Raw genomic sequence first — 22,068 nt, 5'->3', positions numbered from 1 at the left:
TGACCAAATTATGACCTCCTAAATACAGGTTTTTGGAATGGGCTGGGTGACAGACTATGAACTAAGTGGAGTCACAGTATAACATGCAGCTCTGCAGAGCATGAATCGACATAATATGGACTTGTCCCCATCCTTCCAGTGCTATAAATATTCATGCTTGGTCATATTTCACTGGTGCAAACCATCAGCCTTACATGAAACTCAATGGAATCAGGAGACCATCATTCTGGCATCTCTGATTAAACTGAAGCCAGTACAGCAGTGGGAATGCGTGAGGGCATTCCTATTGCAGTCCAGCTCCTGACACATAACTGCCATATGTCTGTCTGTCTCTAAAAGATTCCAGAGTGGAACAAAGAACACAGCTGCTCAGAATATGACAGACAATACGTGGTTATCCATTTAACCATTGATGCTGACTATCCTGATAATAATTAATTAGCAATTATTGACAGGAGCACTGCCTCCTCTCCCCCCCTCACCCCCCCGCAATCTTCGAGACAGTACAAAGGAATTATGACAAAGAGAAACAGGAGACAACATGGTTGTAGCTGAAGCCCTTCTGTGCCAGAATAAATCTAAAGGGACTAGGGACTGACTACTCTTTTGATGTTTGATATCCATAAGAGTCGCTAAGCTCCTAACACATTAACTTGGGCAGCCCAAATAGGACCAGCTGCTGCACAACCTCTCTCACAGGACATTGCTATAAATTTTGGATTTTTGTCTTTAGCTTTTGCACGGTTTATGTGATATAAAGGAAGAGCATATCATCATGTTGTCTAAGTAGCAATTGAGGGCACCCTGTATTTGGGAAGGATTCTTATGTGTAATATGATAAATATGATTGCAAAAAAACCCTCAGCAACAAACACTTTAGGACATTGGATAAGACTACAAGGCTACCATGAAAGACAGAATGGTATCATTCACTAAACTAGCTTTGTAAAAGGGAATTACAATAGATTACTAAATAGCAAAGGAAAATCTGATAGTATATGAGGGCTGTATCTTATGTCAATCAAGAAAGTATAAGTGTTTAATAATGCTCCTGATTGCAGATCTTCTTCCTTTTCTTCTGTTCTTTTTGCTCCTCCTTCATGCACTGTTTTTACTTCCTGGTCATTATATAATTTAGTTTTATCTAGCATATTTCTGCATATTATACCTCTTTTATATGCTGCACTCCTTTTGTTATATTACAGTTCTATTTGCTGAAATTACTTGTGCATAGTCTCAAAAAGAATCAGTTTTTTTTTTAAAATGCATCCTTCCTATGAATTTTACAGAGTTTGCAGTTTGACAGTTTAAAGGGTTATAATCAGAGAGGCTAGGCCGAAATCTTATTTCTGTATCTTTTTTCCCCCTGCTGTTTGCAAAGCCTGGGTAGTTTTGAATAAGTTGTTTTTTCCTTCAGAACAAATGCTGCAGATATGTTGCTTTTTAAAAAAAGAAGCCTTTTGCCCAGCACTTAGGAGTACCGCTGCAGTAGTTAAACAAACAGTATGAATGCAAAATAGAAATAGTAGTAAGGAAATCTTGTGATTTGTTTGAACTGTGACACCAGGGAATGGGGGTGGGGAAGAAGCTTGACCCAACCAGATTTTGCTCTTAATTGTACAGGGGTAACGTCTGAGTAATTCCATTAATGCCAATAGATTTACTGAAGAAGTTAAATCCCTCAAACTGAGAATATAATTTGGCCCACCAAGGCTGGGAGTGTGTGTGGTATTCACTTGCAGTTTGTTCACTTACGGTGAGTCTACGACTGCAAGAAAACACCTGCAGCTGGCTTGTGTCAGGTGACTCCGGCTGGCGGGGTTATAGAATTGCAGTGTGGGTATTCGGGCTTGGGCTGGAGCCTGGGCTCTGGGAGTCCCACAGTTCAGGCTCCCGCCTGGGCCCAACGTCTACACTGCAATTTTATAGCCCCACAGCCTGAGCCCTGCGAGCCCGTCAGTTGACATTTTCAGTCCCAGGTGTCTTATTGCGGTGCAGACATATCTTTAGTTCACCTACACCTGAAAGAAGAGAGGGCAGCTGGAAAAGGTCATGAGGTTGTGAACGACACAAAGGAAAAAATGGAGAAATTTGAGGGAGGCTGAGGAAGAAAAATGCTCAGGGGTAACCTGTTGTGGAGATACCAGTGAATATTTACACAGCTCTCTGTGACTGTGCACTGCGGTAATTACTGAATACTAGTTCTTATCTTTGCAACTGGTGCCTCGTGTGACACATTTGTGTGATTTACAAGATGACACACAACACATTGCCCACACACTGTCATATTTACTGTTGGAGTTGCATTAATTATCTGGCCATGGCAACACCAACCTTCCAGCCATCAGTGATTTGGGTACAGAGGGAAACAAAATACGCAGATGGGAAGAAAATGTGTTATGTTAGTTAGCTGCTTCTTTGAAGAGAGACGGCTGATTATTCTAAAGCATGGCTAGCAGCTAAAAGTATGAAAGTCTAAAGGAATAACTGATGCTACAAGGAAAACATGCCTTACAGGAGTGTGTGCATTAATAGGCTGGCTTAGGTAAATATTCACCTTCCTGTGTCCTGCAAGGGATTTTAGGAGGAACGGAGGAGAGACATGCATGCATGTGATGGATCGGGGACTGGAGACCTGACATGCTATATGAAGGAAGAGTAAAAGAAGTAAATATGTAACATTTCACTAAGCAATGACAGCAGTTGGGGGAGGGGAGGGATGAGTGTAATAACACACACATCTGAAAGGTGTTGACAGCAAGAGACAAATCCTGACCCTGTGGCTCCAGGCAGAGTTCCATAACCTGCCGTGCATTGTTCTTACAGACCTGGTCCGTGAATACCCAGTTCCAACCGATCCCGGTCAGAGAATTCCCACCCACACTTACTGCCATGCCTGGCAACGGGATCACTGGAAAGTGATACCGGAAGGAGGCTGTGCTTCCCCAGTATACCCGGGTAGGCGAGCTAAACAAGGCAGTCAAAACAGTGAAGGGGCTAAACAACTCCACTTCTCTCTCCTGCACCAGCTGCTACCTGTGTCATGAAGCTGTCAAACATAAGGCCAGGGGCCCATCAGGCCTAAGACAGGCCCTCTCTTCCAAAAACAGGAAGTTGATGGTGGGAAAGCCAGAGTGCCACAGACACTTCTCAATTCTCATTCTCCACATGTGTGGGAGGGGGGAGGGTTGCCCACACTGAGCCCCCCTGTTGCCAAGCCCCATCCTGTAGGGACGAGTCAGGCCAGAACAGAGCGAAGACCCTCCTTCTATGAAGCGAGAGCCAAAGGACAGGAATTACATAAGGCGAAAAATGGGGCTATTACCAGAAGTAATGAGAGAGAGAGAGAGAAGGAAATTTAGGAAGAACAAGTGTTCTAAACTATATTGCAGAGACCAGAGTCCCATGCTGCAGTGACAGAAGGATGGATTAGGTGGCTTCATAGGCTTTTCACTAATTTATATGAATATGTTTCCTCACTTGCAAGACTTGAGAGAAATAGAGAGCCACTTCCAACTTCACAGATAGTCCGAGTTACAGATTGCTTATGTGATTCCATTTTTCATGTGTCCATTGTTGTAACTCTTGGCTTCTGTAGTCATCACTAATTACTGTGGAGAAAGGGAGTAGAGGTGCAAATGAGTGGAGAACTATGTATATTGAATAAAACAATCTGATTATAGACAAGCCAATGTACTCTGGTTTAGGAAACTGACTTGAATGCTGCTTGCTTGAGATGATAGATAGCAGCCTCCCTTAACGGTTATGTTGTTGCACCATGACATGTTATTTTGTCTCTTAAGCTTTGGTCCATTTCAGGGATTGTCAGGACCTCATTCAATTGCTTAGCAGAAGGCAGAATTCCTACCAGCTGCTTCTCTCAATGAGTCTCTCAAATTATATAACTTGGACAAGCCAAAGACAGAACTTGTCCCTTAGTGGATTTTCCTTGGACACAGATCAGATTGTACCTAAGAGACCATGAGTTAGCTGTTTCTGAAGGCAAACGATAATAAAAAGGGAAGTGATTCATGATTATTTTCCACAAGATTTTGAGTTGATACCGGTCAAGTTGTTTTGCTCAGGTGGTTCTATCCCATGATTGCTGCTGGCCTCTGTATAAGATGCTTTCAGCTCAGATATGGTGGGGAAATATTCTTCACAGTTAGCACCATGTTGCTGAAACTTTCCACCTTCATATACCAGAAACTCTCAACGTGTAACTCCTGTATTCATAGCATTGTAGCAATTAAAACTGTAAAACCCCACTCAGTTATCTTGTTCATCCCACCGTCAGTGCAGGATCATTCCCTAAGGTATATTCTTAATTGTTTTGTTCATTCTGGTTTTAAATAGCTTGGGAAATGGGGCTCACATAAACTCTCTTGGGAAGGTTTTCCACAATCTAATAGTACTCACTGTTCCAAATATGTGCTTAATCATCAAGTCTGTATTTTCTCATGATTTGCCTTGTTATTGCCACTTTGAACACTCCAAGGAGTTCCTGTCTCAGAACTGACTCTTCATGCCTTTCAAACTTTGCAGGCAGTTATATCTCCCTTGTCAGGTGCCGAGTGCCCACTGAGCCTGTCTCTCCATTCTGCCTGCACCCCATCTCTCTTCTTTAGTCTAGTAGCAGCCCACCCCTCATTATATTCTCCCTTCTCTTCCTTTCAACCTTATCCTTTCCTCCAGTTTTAAACTACCCTCCCGCAAATTAAGGAGGACATGGCTCTCCTCTGCACTCATTAGAATGATAGCAGCAGAAGAGGAAGGTGTGACAGGTTCTCCCCGGGGTGCCACTTGGAACTAGAGTACCACTGAGCCCCCCTGGCCCACCAGCCTGGGCTCCCTCTTACACTGTACTGCTGTGACCAACTGCAAAGTCCTCCAGGCTTCAGCCTGCACTTTCACCAGCATACATACAGTTAGGGACACATCCGGCTGCAGTTACATGCAGGCACTTTGACCAGCCCCTGAATGAGAAGGTGACAGCTAGGGCAACTACCAGCTTCTCAGGCATGCATTCTTTCTGGAGTATAAATCCAAAATTGTACCATCTTGTTCTGCGCAGGGAACTGTACAGTGTAAGCCGGGGCGGGCAAACTTTTCGGCCCAAGGGGCACATCTGGATATAGAAATTGTATGGCAGGTCATGAATGTTCATGAAATTTCCAGCCAATGGGAGCTGCGGGGGTGGCGCTTGGGGCGGGAGCAGCAGACAGAGCGGAGCCCCCGGCTGCCTCTATGCATAGGAGCCAGAGGGAAGACATGCCGCTGCTTCCAGGAGCTGCTAGGAGTGGCCCCCAACCCTGCTCCCTGGCTGGAGCGCTGGAGTGGGGCAAGCTCCAGACCCCACTCCCCAGTTGGAGGTCAAGGCCGGATCCAGCCCACGGGCAGTAGTTTGCCCACCTCTGGTCTAGAATGAAAACATCTTGTTTAGTGGGCGTGAAATATGGATACATAGTCAATGTTCATAACTTCAGATACAAAAATGTTACATGCATACAAATATGATAATCATATTCAGCAAATCATAATCTTTCCAATGACATCTCACATGACTTATTTTGCATAAAATGCATCATAACTATGTCATAATCATATCCTAATAATATCATTGTGAAGAATATGGGGTGCAGAGGGAAGGAACATCATTATAATGGCCCAGAAGGTGGAGAGCCATGAGCACTGACAGGAAATATCAGCTCCGTTTACAAAGGCTAGTGTTTGTCCTCTCCACATCAAGGGAGGGGTGGACTGAGCAATAAACTTACACTGCTCAGGCTTCTGACCAGGGCAAGTTGGTACAGTTCTGGGATGCAAGACTGAGGAGGAATTGGCCTGAGACTCTCTCTTGTTGGTTCATGAGTGGCTGGGAGAAGCATTCCTGTAACTCAGGTGGGTGTGTCCCTGCCTGTGGATGGCTGTGTAAGTGCAGTTCCTGCCAGAGATTTGTAGCTTGCCAACAGCATCACAGTGTGCTAGGCAGCCCAGGTTGGTGGGACAGAGGGCTCAGCAGTCTCACAGTCCAGGTTGCACGTTGGAGACCCTGTCACAACCTCGCAACATCATCTCCATAGACTTTTATAGTATGTTGATATAATCACAAGTATATCATGCTGTCCCATTCAAAAGATTCTTTATTTATACCATGCCATTCACCATAGTATCTGATGAAGGAATTACTATTGGTGCAGAAATGTTATGAAAAATAAATATCAGTACACTTAACTTTTTTTATATCTTCTCAGCATTTATTTTTCAATATATGAGATATTTTACTTTGCTCCCACAAATGTCACAGTGATCCTAGTTCATTAATTCCTTGCAATGTTTTATTATTTAAAGCTAAGATTTTAATGTCTCTACACTTGGGGGAAGGGGTGGAGAAATATCTACAACCAGGTCCACATTTTTGTTTTTGCTGCTTGTAGTAAAAATTGTTTTAGCTCAGTGACTCTATCCTTAATCTAAGGTGAGCCAGACATAGCCATGATGAAGAGCTAGGCAACAATAGATGAAGTAATTGTAAGGATCTCCAAGTGTGTATTCTCTACTCAGACTGCAAAGGGTTTTTTATCTCCTGTGGATAAAATAGGGATGATTCATCCCAAAATTACTAATTTCTGGAGGGTGGCCTATTTAGGGGAGCATTTTGGGGGCAAGGAACATATTGGTCCATATACACTACAAGCATAATCAGATGGAACCTCAAGATGGAACCTTCCAAGGGGAGTAGTGGGGGCAAAAGACATATCTGGCTTCAAGACTAAGCTTGATAAGTTTATGGAGGGGATGGTATGATGGGATAGCCTAATTTTGGCAATTAATTGATCTTTGATTATTAGCAGGTAAATATGCCTAATGGTCTGTGATGGGATGTTAGATGGGATGGGATCTGAGTTACTACAGAGAATTCTTTCCTGGGTGCTGGCTGTTGAGTCTTGCCCACATGCTCAGGGTTTAAGTGATCGCCATATTTGGGGTCGGGAAGGAAATTTTCCTCCAGGGCAGATTGGCAGAGGCCCTGGAGGTTTTTCGCCTTCCTCTGCAGCGTGGGGCACGGGTCATTTGCTGGAAGGTTCTCTGCACCTTGAGGTCTTTAAACCACGATTTGAGGACTTCAGTAACTCAGGCATAGGTTAGGGGTTTGTTACAGGAGTGGGTGGATGAGATTCTGTGGCCTGCGTTGTGCAGGAGGTCAGACTAGATGATCATAATGGTCCCTTCTGATCTTAAAGTCTATGAGACTTCAACAGCATTGTCCTCTCTCTCACACACACCAGCTATGGATTTCATCCCATTAGCTCTTCTGTAATAAGATTCAGCAAGTAAACTTGCTTAGCATGTCTCCCCCAGAAGGCCAGAAGAACAGGGCCAGGTTTACATGTTGGGTATCCCTAGATGCAGGGGCTTAGAACCCCCACCATCCCTGTGCCCACCACAGCCAGGAGCTGCAAGGTGCCCCCACCATGGTTGGGAGCTCCCAACTGCCGTGGGCAGCGGGGGTATCCTGCCACTTTTAACTTTTAGGCACCCCACTGCCCAGCACCCCCACACAGCCAAGTGCTCCACACTGACCCCTCACTGCCCAGCACCCCAACATACACAGACCTCCCCCAATCCCACTGCCCAGTATCCCCCCACCCCCTCACTGTCCAGCGCCCCCCCACAAACCCACTTTCCCAAGCCCTGTCCCTCCCCTCCCCCCAGCCACACTCACCGGCCCCGCTGGAGGTGACTGTCCGCTGGGCTGAGCAAGGAGCACTCCAGCAGGGTTGCATGGTGCCCTTCCCCTTTCAGCAAGCTCCACCCCCTGCTAGGACCCGGGCATGGCAAAATTTGAATTTTTGGCACCCCTAGAATGCCAGTGTCCCTAGTCACGTGCCTACTGCGAAATCCGGCCCTACAGAAGAATGCTAGTTCTAATCATGATGCTCAGTAATTACTGTTAAAACTTTTTGTGTGTGTGCTATTTTATGCTGTGTTTTTATTGTCTGGTGCAAGTATATTTCACATGCATCTTAATGTACATTTATAAAAGATTAATATTTGCACTTCTGTAACCCCAGAATGAGGCACAGTCGCAAAAGCCATCTGTTGAAGGCCGCTGTTTTCATTTATTAACGTTTGATTTGATAAAGCCTTTGGAGTGAAAATGTTCATTCCAAGTTTCAGTCAAATGGCCGGGATATTAAACATCACAAACTAGGGATTATAATGGTTATAAATGCTAACACATCCTTTCCTGCAGCTTTCTTGCATAGTGTCCTCGTAGCTCAGATGAGAATAGCACTTACATCTCCAGTTTTATGCCCTGAAAGTAGCAGAACCTACAGAACTGTGTAATAATGGCAATCCCCGGTGCCAAACCAACGAAGGGGTTTGGGGTTTTGTTTTTTAATTAAAGCAATACTGCTTTAAGCCAATCTACATCATTTCACCTGGCTGTTTGATCCTCCAGGCTGCTCCCAGAACCTGCATGTGTCATTTTCCTGATATAAACTCCAAGATTGCAAGCTTGAAAATGTCTGGTTGCTTTAATGTAATCCATTCACTCTGAAAACTCCCAGGTTGTTCATTATGGACCCAATCCAACGTCCATTTGAACTCACTGAGAGTCCTTCCACTGACCTCATGAATATTAGATCTGGCCCATAAATCAACAGCCTTTGCACCATCTCCAAGGAATTCAGGCCTTGGATCCTGTCAGGGCTTTATAATGCATCACTTGACAAGGGTGAATGAGGAAAAGATGGTAGCAATATTTACCATTAAAATGGCATTTTCCATCTTCAAAGTACTTCACAGACATTTTCTCTTTTAAAGGCCAGTTTGGTTTTGTTGTTCAGGTCTATAAGCATTAGATTTTAAGGGCCCAATCCTGAAAAATATCTCCCGTTGATTTCAGTGGGCGTTGCAGATGCTCAGCAGACAGGAAATGCTGATCACCAATGAGGACAGGCCCTACATTTTCACCTCCCCTTTCCAGGGATGAAGGGGGAGAGGCAGGATATAAATTCCCCCGAACATGACATTTCCCACTGACTATTGTTATACATTTTAAATAGTGAAGAAGAAATTTTGTATTGTGAACGTGCAGAGATATTTTGTTAGAAGTTCATTAGCCATTACAGATATTTTTCACAAGTTCGACCCTGTGAAATAGTGAATCTACCACGGCATAACAATGTTGAAGGCTTTTATAGATTAAATCACAAACAGCCATGACCCAGTTAAGTTACATTTTCATAAATCAAGTTTCATGGCTTTCATTTGCCTAATGAATCTGACCATTTGTGTTAATTTTTGTTTGTAAAGAATGGCTTCCCCCACAGTTCAGTCACACGCTAGAACTTAATAAGAGCAGGGGAATCTGGCTATAAATGCACAGCAATTATCAGGAGAAGTACTTTTAACCATGAAAATGAGGTGGGTTTTCTTTTGGAGATGTGCTTTTTTAAGCTTCCAGTAAAATTAATGATACCGTCCTTTGGAGTAGCATGATCAGGCTCTGAAACAGTATTTAAAAACCAAAGGCCATTAATCCTTACTGCACCCATAGCACAATACAGTACATTGCAATTTGCCTTTGACAAAATGTAACTAAGGTGATTTAATTGAAAAACTATACATATGAGTTGTATTCAGGAATATTTCTTCATTGTTACTGTAAGGGAAATGACTTTCCAATATTGTAAATCAGGTGATTAGCAGATCACTTTTTTACCCATATGAGATTTTGAAAGGACCTTAGCTAAATAAATTTACAATTATCTGATAGCTCTTATTCCTGGCTACAAAGGAGTATCGAAAATACATTTACAGGTGCATGCAAAAGAATCCACCCCTGGCTTCTATCCAGATTCCACCCCCTATAATTTTAATGTTAACTAAAAAAAGGTCTTATACAGATCCATACCCAACAAGAAAGGTATCTCATAAGCTGCTGTGAGCAGCATGGCTGGCATTCCACTGAAGAGCAGAATTTGCTTATAGAGTGAACTAGCATTAAAAGATCAATCAGAATTGAATTTGATTGCACTGTAATTCCTATGAAAAGACTCAGAAAAGAGCGTAGAGGTAGGTATTTACTGGTAGTAAAAATGATGGCATTTTTCAAAGCAGGAAAGATGATAAATATATTTACTGCCCCACATTTTGATCTAGCTTACATTGGCAAAAGTGTAGAGTAACTGCACTGAAGTCAATCAGTGTTAGAAAATTCAGAATCTTTCTTCTTCCCTCCCTCCCCCCCCCAAAAAAATTAAAAACAAAATTAATTTGTTGTTTTTTTTCCTCCTCAGATAAAAAAATTTGACACCAAGATGGGAAAACAGAACAGCAAACTACGTCCTGAGGTCATGCAAGATTTGCTAGAAAGTACAGACTTTACAGAACATGAGATCCAAGAGTGGTACAAAGGCTTCTTGAGAGACTGTCCAAGTGGACATTTATCTATGGAGGAGTTTAAGAAAATATATGGGAACTTTTTTCCTTATGGGGACGCTTCTAAATTTGCGGAACATGTATTCCGCACTTTCGATGCTAACGGCGATGGAACAATAGACTTTAGAGAATTTATCATAGCCTTGAGTGTAACATCTAGAGGTAAACTGGAGCAAAAGCTGAAGTGGGCATTCAGCATGTATGATCTGGATGGAAATGGATACATCAGTAAGTCAGAAATGCTGGAGATAGTGCAGGTATGTACTGTTCAGGAGGGTTTTACGTTTTCTCTTTCACTCTGATTAAATTGTGGGGGCAGTATTGTGAATGTTGGGTGTGCAAACCCTTATTGTGATATCTTCTCCAACATTTTAGTCTACTATATGTTTGCTTGAACATAAAAAGATACTGTTAGATTTGGCAAAGGTGGAATACCAATTAGAGTAGGAATGGAGATGTTTATAGCTACTTGAAGCTTTACTGAGTAGCCATGTGGCTTCTTTGTGGGCTTCCCCATGCAGGGAAATTACCTTGAGTTTGAACACGATAACTAACATGATCATAAATATTACAAAGAACTCCATGTAGACAAGGACTGTCATATTTAACATCATGTCAGCAGCTTGTGGGTCACCCTAGTGCAGGGCCTTGGGTTGATCAAGACCAGCTAACACATTTTTAAGCGGGACTGGCCCTGTCTACCTAAAAGCAAAGTCCTCTTTAAAATCATATTGTATGAAGAAATAGCTAAAATGTTTGAAAGCTCTTTTCCTAGCCCGAACATGGCCTGAGCGCTTTACATTGTGTTAGTTAATATAATTTTCCAGTGTAGACAAGCCCTCTCTTGTGATTCCATGCATGGCTTCAGGTATATTATCTAATGTTGCACTTATGAGTTCTTTCCCATTTTCATCTTTCTCTAATGTGTCTTTCCCCTTGAGGGCACATCAAATTCATTGAAAGCTTCATTTTTTTTTGTTATAGTACAATTGCATAGTTTTAATCTGTGCAATCCACCTCTGCTAGGGAACCACCTGCCTCCTCGTCACTGGAGATATTGAAGTACTAACTAGATACGATACTATTCATATTTAAAGATCTGATAGAAATGGAGGGAATGGAATGCATACAAATTAAAATTTATGATGGCTAATTACATATGGTAGAATCATTATAATGCATGCTATTCTAGTCCTTTTTATTAGTTTGTCTTTGAACATCCTCCCAACAGTAACCAGTGATGACACTCGTTCTATTCCATATACATCAGACCATATACTTGACTGAGTTGCAGTCACCTTCGTCTTCTTTTATTTTTTGTAGTTTGTGTGCTAGTTTGAGAGTTAAGCAGGACTTCATGTAGCTAACTCTGAGGAGCATAAATGAATATTTTAACAACTGTGTGCCAAATTCAGACTGGTATAAATGGTACAACAACACCACCATCAGTGAAATTGCATCTGCTTACACGGGACATTCAGAAGAAGTATGAATAATGGCAGAAATACAGATGAGGGGACAGAAAGGCAGGGTTGTAGCAGGAAAAGCAGCTAATAGGAGGATATAAAAGTGTATGCAGGGAGGCTGCTTTATTTTGCAGCTTCTTACATCTCCTATGAGTTGTTGACTTGTTTCACCTCTCCTTACATCCCCATAGTACAGGGGTCGGCAACCTTTCAGAAGTGGTGTGCTTCATTTATTCACTCTAATTTAAGGTTTTGCGTGCCAGTAATAGATTTTAACCTTTTTAGAAGGTCTCTTTCTATAAGTCTAAAATATATAACTAAACTATCGTTGTATGTAAAGTAAATAAGGTTTCAAAATGTTTAAGAAGCTTCATTTAAAATTAAATTAAAATGCAGAGCCCCCCCCCCCCCCAGACCGGTGGCCAAGACCCGGGCAGTGTGAGTGCCACTGAAAATCAGCTCACGTGCCGCCTTCGGCACGCGTGCCATAGGTTGCCAACCCCTGCTTTAGTATATAATTGGCACCCACGTATAGTCATTTTCACCAGCTGACCAATGTGTCACTTCTTCTGAATTTGACTCTATAGCTGCTAAGATCGTTTTGAAAGTGGACTGGGGCATTACACTTCATTGGACCAATAAAACACGCTTTCCTTAACCAAGGCAATCACTTTTCTTTCTTTCAAAGACATACACATAACCTTGCCTTTGTGCCATAATAAACTATATGAAATATTCTAGTGAGAAGATATTGCCCCCCTTACAAATTTCCCCCTGCAAAACAAATAAAAAAAGAGTCAAAACAAATAAAAATGTTCCCTCACCCAAACGGATTTTTTTATCCCTGAAAATTGAAAAGATCATGAAACTCCATAAAGCACACTCAGGACCTAACTATTGCCAATCTATTGGACAAGGAAGGATTGCAGACATTTTGGTGATGGCCAGCAATATAAAATCCTAAAATAGATCGATTTAAAAATATGGAGAATGTAGTTCACAACATTTGTAGTTTTCCTACGAAGGAAACAATTTTTTCAGTTGCCACAGATCTGCTAATCAGATTGCTTATTTTCACCCATAAAACCCCACTGAAATCAAGGGGCACCAAAGGGATGAAACTGAGATCAGATTTTATCCACTTATACTTCAAAAATGGAAGGATGGAGGATGTCTCTTCACTCATATCAATGTGAACGACTGTACAACTCATTAAAGAAAACTCATGCACTAACGGCTAGCTGGAGAATTGGGCTGGCTGTTTGCCACCTCGTGTGTGGGGGGCATGTACAACCATACCTGAGACTGCACACTGTCCCCCTCCCCCATGGGCCACCGTCCTGCATTTGAAAAAAAAAAGTGGCTCTCAAGGCAAAATAACAAAACACAAAAATCCGCAAATCAAATAAAAACTGACGAATAGGTTAGAAGGTGCTCAAGATGACCACTCAAGAATCCGTGTCAGACGCCAACCAGCCCTAGCTTTAAAAACAGAAAGAATTGAGTACAGTATCAGACCTCTTTTGAAATTTGTACAGCCAAGCTCCTCTCTTCTTTCTCTCTCTTTTTTTTCAGACTCTGTCTATAATAGGAACACACAGACTGGAAATTTCACAAAACACATTTTGCTGCAAGACACATTATCACATCACTGGAGGAAAAAAATTAAATGCATTAAAAATATGATACCTCTTCCTTCCACCTGCGTTGTTTTTCATCACATAGGCCAACAAAGCACTGGATTTTTAGGGACAAATTCCATTAATTAATGTAATCAATAACCATTCAGTATTGGCAGCAGGGCCAGATATAGGGAAGGTGATCCAGGCAACTGCCTGGGGTGCCGGGCTTGGGGGATGCCGGGTTCAGGGTGCTGCTTTTGTTATCAGCGACAAAAAGGAAAATAGAAAGTTAGAAATAACATGTTTTAAGTATTTCATATTTGCTTATATACGGCATGAATAAATACAGATTTACAGATCCTAACATGCAAATGTATCTTCTTATATGACAGGGATAAATCATGCATGCAAATCTTGCATCAAAGTTGTGAAATGGGTTACACATGCAATAAAAAAGTAGATATTCAAAAGCTTAATACATGGAGTGGGGTGGGCGCTGAAGATGCTCCTCACCTGGGGTACCATTTGGTCTAGGACCAACCTTGATTGGTACCCTTGCCATACTGCTCTGGTTCCCCTGCTCATAGACCTTGACAGCTCCTCATTTTACCTGTCTCTGTGCTTCCAACTCTCCCTCTCCTTCCAAAATTTTGAGGGACTTTCTAAGGTTTGACAGTGAGAAACTCAATCTAAGAAACCTGGTAAGTTTTGTTCAGCAACTGCTCCCCGTTACAGACTAAAGGGAACTTCCCAAATAGAGAAGCTGCCTGCTACATAATGCAGCTATGAGTTCTGTTTGCCAGGCAACTTTGCCTACAAGTGTCCCCTTGTCCATCCCAATTCATAGAACCATAGAAATGTAGGGCTGAAGGACCTTGAGAGGTCATCTAGTCCAGCCCCCTTGCACCCAAGTTCGATAGAGCAGTGCTAAATAGAGCAGGACATTTATCTCCCATGTCTTACATACGACACTCCTGTTAATGCACCCCAGAGTGATATTAGCCTTTTTTGCAACTGCATCACAGTTTTGGCTCATATTTAATTTTCCAGTCCACCATAACCCCCAGATCCTTTTCAGCAGTACTGCTGCCTAGCCAGGGATTCCCCATTTTGTAGTTGTACAGCTGATTTTTCTTTCCAAAGTGAAGTACTTTGCACTTGTCTTTACTAAATTTCATTTTGTTGATTTCAGACCAATTCTCCAATTTGTCAAATTCCTTTTGAATTCTAATCCTGTCCGCCAAAGTGCTTGCAACCCCTCCCAGATTTGTCATTTGCAAATGTTATCAGTATGCTCTCCACTCCGTTATCCCAGTCATTAATGAAAATGTTTAAGAATACCGGACCTAGAACAGCCCGTTGCAGGACCCCACTAGATACATCCTCCCAGTTTGAAAGCAAACCATTGATAACTACTCTTTGAGTGTGGTCTTTCTACAGCTGTGCACCCACCTAATAGTAATTTAATCTAGATCACATTTCCCTAGTTTGCTTCATACCTCATCGTTAATAAAATTTCTATAGCACTTCTCATCTGTATATTTCAGAGGGCTGAGGCTTGATGGGGAGGGCTCCGTGAGTGTGTTTGAGTGGCAAGGGCATGTGAAACTGAGATTGATGTGGATGTTTTGTTGTCTTACTGGAGATTAATTTTTAGTGGTTGAGTTGATAAGAAATGTACTTTAACAATCTGAGCTGTAATTCAACAAAGTTGTGTGTGGGGGGGCTGTTTGGTTGTTTTTTAATTGTGGGAATAGAGGATACTGTATCAAATGTAAAAAGAAGAACAGGAGTACTTGTGGCACCTTAGAGACTAACAAATTTATTAGAGCATAAGCTTTCGTGGACTACAGCCCACTTCTTCGGATGCATATAGAATGGAACATATATTGAGGAGATATATATACTCACACATACAGAGAGCATAAACAGGTGGGAGTTGTCTTACCAACTCTGAGAGACCAATTAATTAAGAGAAAAAAAAAAAAAAAAAAAAAAAAACCTTTTGAAGTGATAATCAAGCTAGGCCAGTACAGACAGTTTGATAATAGGTGTGAGAGTACTTACAAGGGGAGATAGAGTCAATGTCTGTAATGGCTCAGCCATTCCCAGTCCTTATTCAAACCGGAGTTGATTGTGTCTAGTTTGCATATCAATTCTAGCTCTGCAGTCTCTCTTTGGAGTCTGTTTTTGAAGTTTTTCAAACTGTAGTCCACGAAAGCTTATGCTCTAATAAATTTGTTAGTCTCTAAGGTGCCACAAGTACTCCTGTTCTTCTTTTTGCGGATACAGACTAACACGGCTGTAACTCTGAAACCTGTATCAAATGTGTTCCACTCGGACATAAGTCATCAGGATCCTTCTCTTTGTGAGAAGAAAAAAAAAAAGAGCTATGCTTGCATCGTTGATATATCCCTCAGGAACCTATTACAAGTCTCTGATCTATGATACATTTGCATATTGATACAGTAGGATTTATTATATTCTAGGCTGATTTTCTGCATAGGACAACGCATCAAGCTAATGCATAGAAGGACACCGTCAATGTGAAAATCATTTAATTGGAAATCCCCCCTCCCGCCTCCACTGTTCTTACCAGGAGCCCCAGGGATTCCTTTAAGTGAAATCAAGGAGATGAAAAACATTTCGTTTCTCTTTTTGTCAGTCTGCTGATTTTGTGTGCTTTAGAGCCCTTGGGCACAGATCCACAGAGGGACTTAGGTGCCTCAACACCTGGCTATTAAGCAACGTGTGCACTACGAGATAGGGGTGTGACCCCCTGCCCGTGTACACATACTTGCACGAGTGCTCATCGAGCTAGTGTGGGCGTAAATAGCAGCATAGCCTGGAATGTGACGTGCTATACTGATGAAAAGTGCTAGGTATTATTATTGTATGACATCAGTTCGGTCACAGTGCAGGGTGGGGAGAAGGGAAGCTCACGTGCCTGCTCTTACACACGCTCTGTAAGAAGGCGTTTACCAATAGCATCAGCAGCAGAGCTGAGACTGAAGAGACACTGGGCAGATCTGTGCACAGGGAAAAAAGAGGGTATAATTTTAGTTACAGTGTGTGTCTGGTTGCACAGGCGTTGACTTTCAGCTTTCCTGGAGGGTGCTGCACCCCTGAGAGGCCTCGAAGCCCCGCTCCCACTCTGCCCCTTTCCCCAAGGCTCCACCCCGCCTCTTCCTGCCCCCCGCTTCTCTGCCAAGCAGCTTAGCAACAGCGGGTGGGAGGTGCTGGGGGGAGGGGAAGGAGCTGATCTGTGCGGCCCACCAAACAGCTGCTTGGCGGGTGACTGGTGGGTGCTGAGCACCCACTATTTTTTTTCCTGTGGGTGCTCCAGCCCCAGAGCACCCATGGAGTCGGTGCCTATGTCTGGATGTGATAAATTCCTAAGTCTTTTGGAAATAACATCTCCAGCCAATTGCCAGTTGTCTTGAGGTGACATTTTCCTTTCCCCAGCCCTGCAAATACCTAACTTAGCAGGCTCTGTGGGGAGCTGTGCAGGATTGGAGAGGAAATAAAATCACTACTGCAGCCCCTGCTCAGCAGCTACTCTAGCCTAGGTGCTGCAATAGAAGCCGCTTCCACCACCCCTATGAGGAGGTTCCTGGCTGCTGGATCTCATGGCCCTGCCCCATGGCCCTGTGCTCCAGTGCTCCCATGTTTCAGCCTATTCAGAGCCACCGTGGAAACCACAATCTTGGTTCCCACTAGACACAGAAATCCCATGTTACTCCCTTTCAGCCCTGTCCTAGGGGCACTGTGGGGCTCCCATGCCTTGAGGAGCTTTTGTGCAGGCCATCCACCAAGGGGTGAACACCACTGACAGTGCAAGTCAGCCTGTAGAACTCCATATTCCCTTCAGGCTGATGGGTTGGCTGGCAAAGCTCTTTTCTCATGTTGAACCCTATTTATAGCATGCTGCATGCAACACATAGCAAGTGACTCACACAGGATGAAATTCAGCCCTGTACAAAGAGCCTCCATGCGCCTCAATTAAGTCCTGTTGTGAGAGACTCTGGAACTAGCCACAGCTATGGAGTTATTAAACCAGACAATTATTTCTAAAGTATATTTGGAAAATGCTGTGTTTTAATCTATACGTGTTGGGAGTGAGAACTCCAGTCCTTTAGCTCTCTCAGATTAAGCTGCAGCATTTCATTTTTGCTGTAAGGATGGAGTTTGATGCTTAATTTTGAGTGTCATGACTTTTGTCAGTCACTCACATCCCCAAAGGAATTTTGGATTGAATTGCCCCCAAGGTGGTGGCATGATCTGGAAGACCCCTTCTGGGGCCCTGCATGGCAGGTTGGCAGCATGTTGTGGCTGGGTTGGGGGGAGGGGCTGATGGCTGGAGTAACTATTGCTCACACTAGAGGAGGATCACAGCAAATTTATGGGCTACTGTAGCCTCTTGGGTGCAGGAGCAGGCATAGAGCATCCACAAAGCTTTGTGGAAAGATTCCTTCCATCCCAGTTTCCCACTGGGGTCACAGTGCTTTACCACCCAAATGTTACAATGCCATATGCCCTCTCAGACTCCTCGCCTGCATAACAAACTCCTTTTCACTTCCAGCATACATCCGCCCACAGTACAAACAACTCCATTCAAGCTACAGCTGAAATCCAGCTAAAGAGTTCGAGTCTGCCCCCTTGCTGAAATAGAACATGTTTGGTGAGGACCTGAGTAAAATTAAGGGTTTAAGTGAAGAGATTTAAACTTTGCCATAAGTGTAAAACTTCAACACAACCTGATTCTGTGGAGCTGCTAGGGCATCTTCCCAATCTTCCCCTGGGACAAATGTAGCACTTTCAGCTGTCACAAAAAAAAAAAAAAAAAACAGAAGTGGCCTGTTTTATACTAATGAGGTAAACTGATAAGTGACACGAGTTAAGTTACGTAAGTTATATAACTTAAGTTGACGTAGCTTAGATCAACTTACAGCGGTGTCTACACTGCACTATGTCGACAGGAAAGCGTCTCCCGTTGACATAGCTTCCACCTCTCGGGGTAGGGGAGTACTGAAGTTGACGGGAGAGCACTCTGACATTGATTTATCGTGTCTTCACTAGACCCACTAAATCGACTCCGCTGCGTCAATTGCAGCAGCACTGATTTAGCTGGTAGTGAAGACAAGCCTTTAGTGAGCTAACTGATCTGTAAGCCGGGGAGAAACTGGGCTTGAGGTGGCTTCCTTTAAAGGCAGTAGCAAAACTCCCAATGGAACTTCAGTGTGTGGGGGATCAGGCCCTTGTTCCCTTCATTAGATGCCCTGTACTAAAACTACACGAAAGTCAAATAGAAAGAATAGTGTTCTGTTCGATTCTAGTACAGTTAAAAACATTCCCTAGAAATTCATGCTGTCATCACTACCCCCATCACTGGCTCTCAGACACTTTGTCAAATGCAGGGAGCAGGTGCAGCCCCCATGGAAGTCGCTGTGCCAAATTCAGCAGTGGAATAAAGGATGGCGCCAGTTATATGCTGGGTGTTAATTGGTCATAAACAGGTGGGTAAGTGGCAAAGCAGTGGAATTTGCACCCATTTGTCACTCAGCAAATGTGGAAAGCTAAGGGAGAGAGTTCAGCAGGAAAACCAGCCAACAGCAGAGTAAGATAAAACTGGTGTACTTCCCCCTCCCCCCAGCCTGGCTCTCTCCCCTCCCACACAAACCACCCCCACATGCCTGATGCAGGGATTACTGGGTGAAGGTCTATGGGCTGTGTTATGTAGGAGGTCAGACTAGATGATCATGATGGTCCCTTCTGGCTTTTAAAACGTATGAAGTCATAAAATATATACCTGGCCTATGTCCCCTTGGCCTCCGAGAGAGCTGCTCCTGCTTCTCTCAGGACCCAGTTTGGTCCCCATCAAGATTTTCTTTACTCCAGAGTTATGCCAACTTTAGCTGCCCTAACCAGTGCTGTGCGCCTGTGAGGAACAGTCTGCACAGACGGAGGTTGTGTATAGTCAGCAATCAGCAGTGATTAGTACTAGTGATGGTTCCAAGAGCCCAAGGACTCCCGTTATGCTCTGTCCCATGCCGGAGGCACAGGGAGTGGACAAGGCTCCTGCACCCTTGCATGCACATATAGAGATTTGAGCAGCATTTGGTCCCAGATTAGGGACTATCCGAACATTTTCACGTTATTACATAAATCTGCTTCCTTTGAGAGCTTTCTCATTGAAAAACACTGTATAGTTACACTCAATTAATACAGGGGCAAATCCTGAGTTTCGGAATCAGTTTTCACTTGGCCATTACATAGGGAAACTTCCCACTGAACAACTGAGTAAGGCCATAAAGATTTGATCAGAGACATCATTTTCAGCACAAAAGGAGCATTTTATTGTTCCCATCATGCTCAGGCTCTCCTAGAACATCTCATATATTATTCTTTTAACACTCTTATGTTAAAGGAACTCTGTAGGATGAGGACATCATTAAACAATTTTGTTCTAAAAATCTGCATTTTCTTACTATGGTTACTTGAAGTGTAACCGTGACTGTGAGCCCAGCTAATGTAATTTTGCCCCACGCTTTCTCTTTATGCTATACGGCGCTCTAACATGCTGGGATGGACTAACCTCCCCTCTAAATAAAAGTTTAGCTATTTAACGAATGACAGATTTCTAAGGATCAGTGCTGCTGTGATCTCTGCAAACCAGAGCTAGGCAGGTGTAAGCGCTGAGTGTCCTCCTTCACCTTCTTTCCTTTTCCTCTTCACTCCCTATTCCTGCCATCACCATGTTCATTTGCTTGTGTGTTATCCCTCCATTCTCTGTTCTTGTGTCTGTTACACTGTAACCTCTCTGGGATAGGCACTGTGTCTTCTTCTGTGTTTAGACATTATCCCGCAGTGTGAGACTCCAATCCTCATTGCTGCCATTGGGCACTTTCATTATACATCATGATGATAATCCTAGAATATCAGGGTTGGAAGGGACCTCAGGAAGTCATCTAGTCCAACCCCTTGCTCAAAGCAAAAATGAATGAATCAGGTGCTCATCACTTTTCACTATTCAGTTGTCAATTAATATCGAAACATCCTTTTCTGAACCTACAATCATTTTTAGAACTTGAGTCAAGGAACTATTAGAGGTCCCCCAGCGCAATCTGTTGCCATAATGTTAGTGACATAATCTAGGGGACAGATGTTTGATTGCATTCATCAAACAGATGAATATTTAATTAAACAGGCAAATGTCTTTCTCAAGGTGTAATTCTTTGTTATTTAGAAATTATGAGCTCTGAAAGGTGAGCAGGTTTTGTCGACAAAAGGGAAGTAGTTGTGAATGCTGGGAAAGAAGGACGTTCATCATTCAGAGACAGAAGTGTCTTGCATTGCTTAACAGTATCCTCCGGGTGATGAAGCTGTGTTGCTGTGCTCCAGAAGCAGTTCCCTTGAGTCTCCTTTGACTTGATGGTTAAAACCTCCAGTGCAAAGGGCCTTCATGAAGGGGCAGATGGCAAGCTGGACAGTGGAATTAAATTAAGAGATCTTGGGGCTACACCCAGGATGAAAAACAATCAGAGGGGGAGAGGAAATAACCAAAGTGTTGATGTCTTGGGCCAATTTATAAAATGGCTGCTACAAATTTTGCATGTGCACCTGAGGTATCTGGAAAACATGTATTTGTGCATGTGTAAATAGGGACTTAGGTGCACAATTACCTGTTTTGCATGCAAAAATACCAGTTTGCATGTGCAAATACATGGTTTGCATGCACAGTCAGTGTATCCACATTTTGCAGGCACAATTCAGGGAGCCAATTTAGAAAATATGGCTCTTTTTGTCATAAGATTAAAATTCTCTAATCTCTCTCTCTTAATAGGAGGAATAGCAGAGGAACATAATATATCACAAATAGAAGAGTAAATACATAAAATATGTTGGATACAGTACAGTTTTGGAGGTTGTTGTATCTGTCAGTTTATGCACATATAAAACTTGGTGCGGTAAAATATCGTATTTTGTAATATGCTAGGCACTTCACAGGCATGCAATAAGATGGGTCCCCCTCCCTTGGAAAAGTTACGGTATAAACTGACAAAATAACCGACAAAAGAGTGAGGAAAGGAAGCAGAATTGGGGCAAAGTAAATAATGGGGAATGGGAATGGAGTGTGAGGTTGGGGAAGGGATGTGCAAAAAGATTAAAGAGTTGCCTGAGTGACACAGTGTGCATCATGTTGTATTTGGAACCATCCATTCATTAGTTTATTGATCTAATGCATTTTGATGATTTGTAGCAATGTGCTGTAAGTATGATAAATTGTTCTGAAGCATATTGTAATAGGGAAAAATACAACCTCGGTCCAAAGCCAGAATTATATTAACCGCAACTAGATAAGGAAACAAGGTTATTTATCAGAAAGTCTCCAGTGTAAAAGAGCAAATGTATGTATAGATCTGTGCATTGTCACTCTCACTAGGAATCTGTGGTGAGAATCCAGGCTGAGATTTATGTGATGCTATGTTTGTTGTTTTCAGCATCTAATAATTGCCCCATTCTAGTCA

At 42.9% G+C, this 22,068-nt stretch overlaps 1 protein-coding gene across 1 annotated transcript in view; it reads left to right on the top strand.

The window, feature by feature from the left end:
* NCALD (neurocalcin delta) overlaps nucleotides 1–22,068 on the top strand; it is an 82,354-nt gene that overhangs the window by 48,403 nt on the left and 11,883 nt on the right. Inside the window, exon 2 of the mRNA XM_034763402.1 lies at nucleotides 10,311–10,709. Within this exon, the coding sequence (XP_034619293.1) occupies nucleotides 10,332–10,709 (378 nt within the window). The 5' untranslated portion in view covers nucleotides 10,311–10,331. The remainder of the gene's footprint in view (nucleotides 1–10,310; nucleotides 10,710–22,068) is intronic.

The sequence above is a fragment of the Trachemys scripta genome, chromosome 2, assembly GCF_013100865.1.
Source record: "Trachemys scripta elegans isolate TJP31775 chromosome 2, CAS_Tse_1.0, whole genome shotgun sequence".
NCBI lineage: Eukaryota > Metazoa > Chordata > Testudines > Emydidae > Trachemys > Trachemys scripta.
This window is presented reverse-complemented; position numbering and strand designations above follow the sequence as displayed.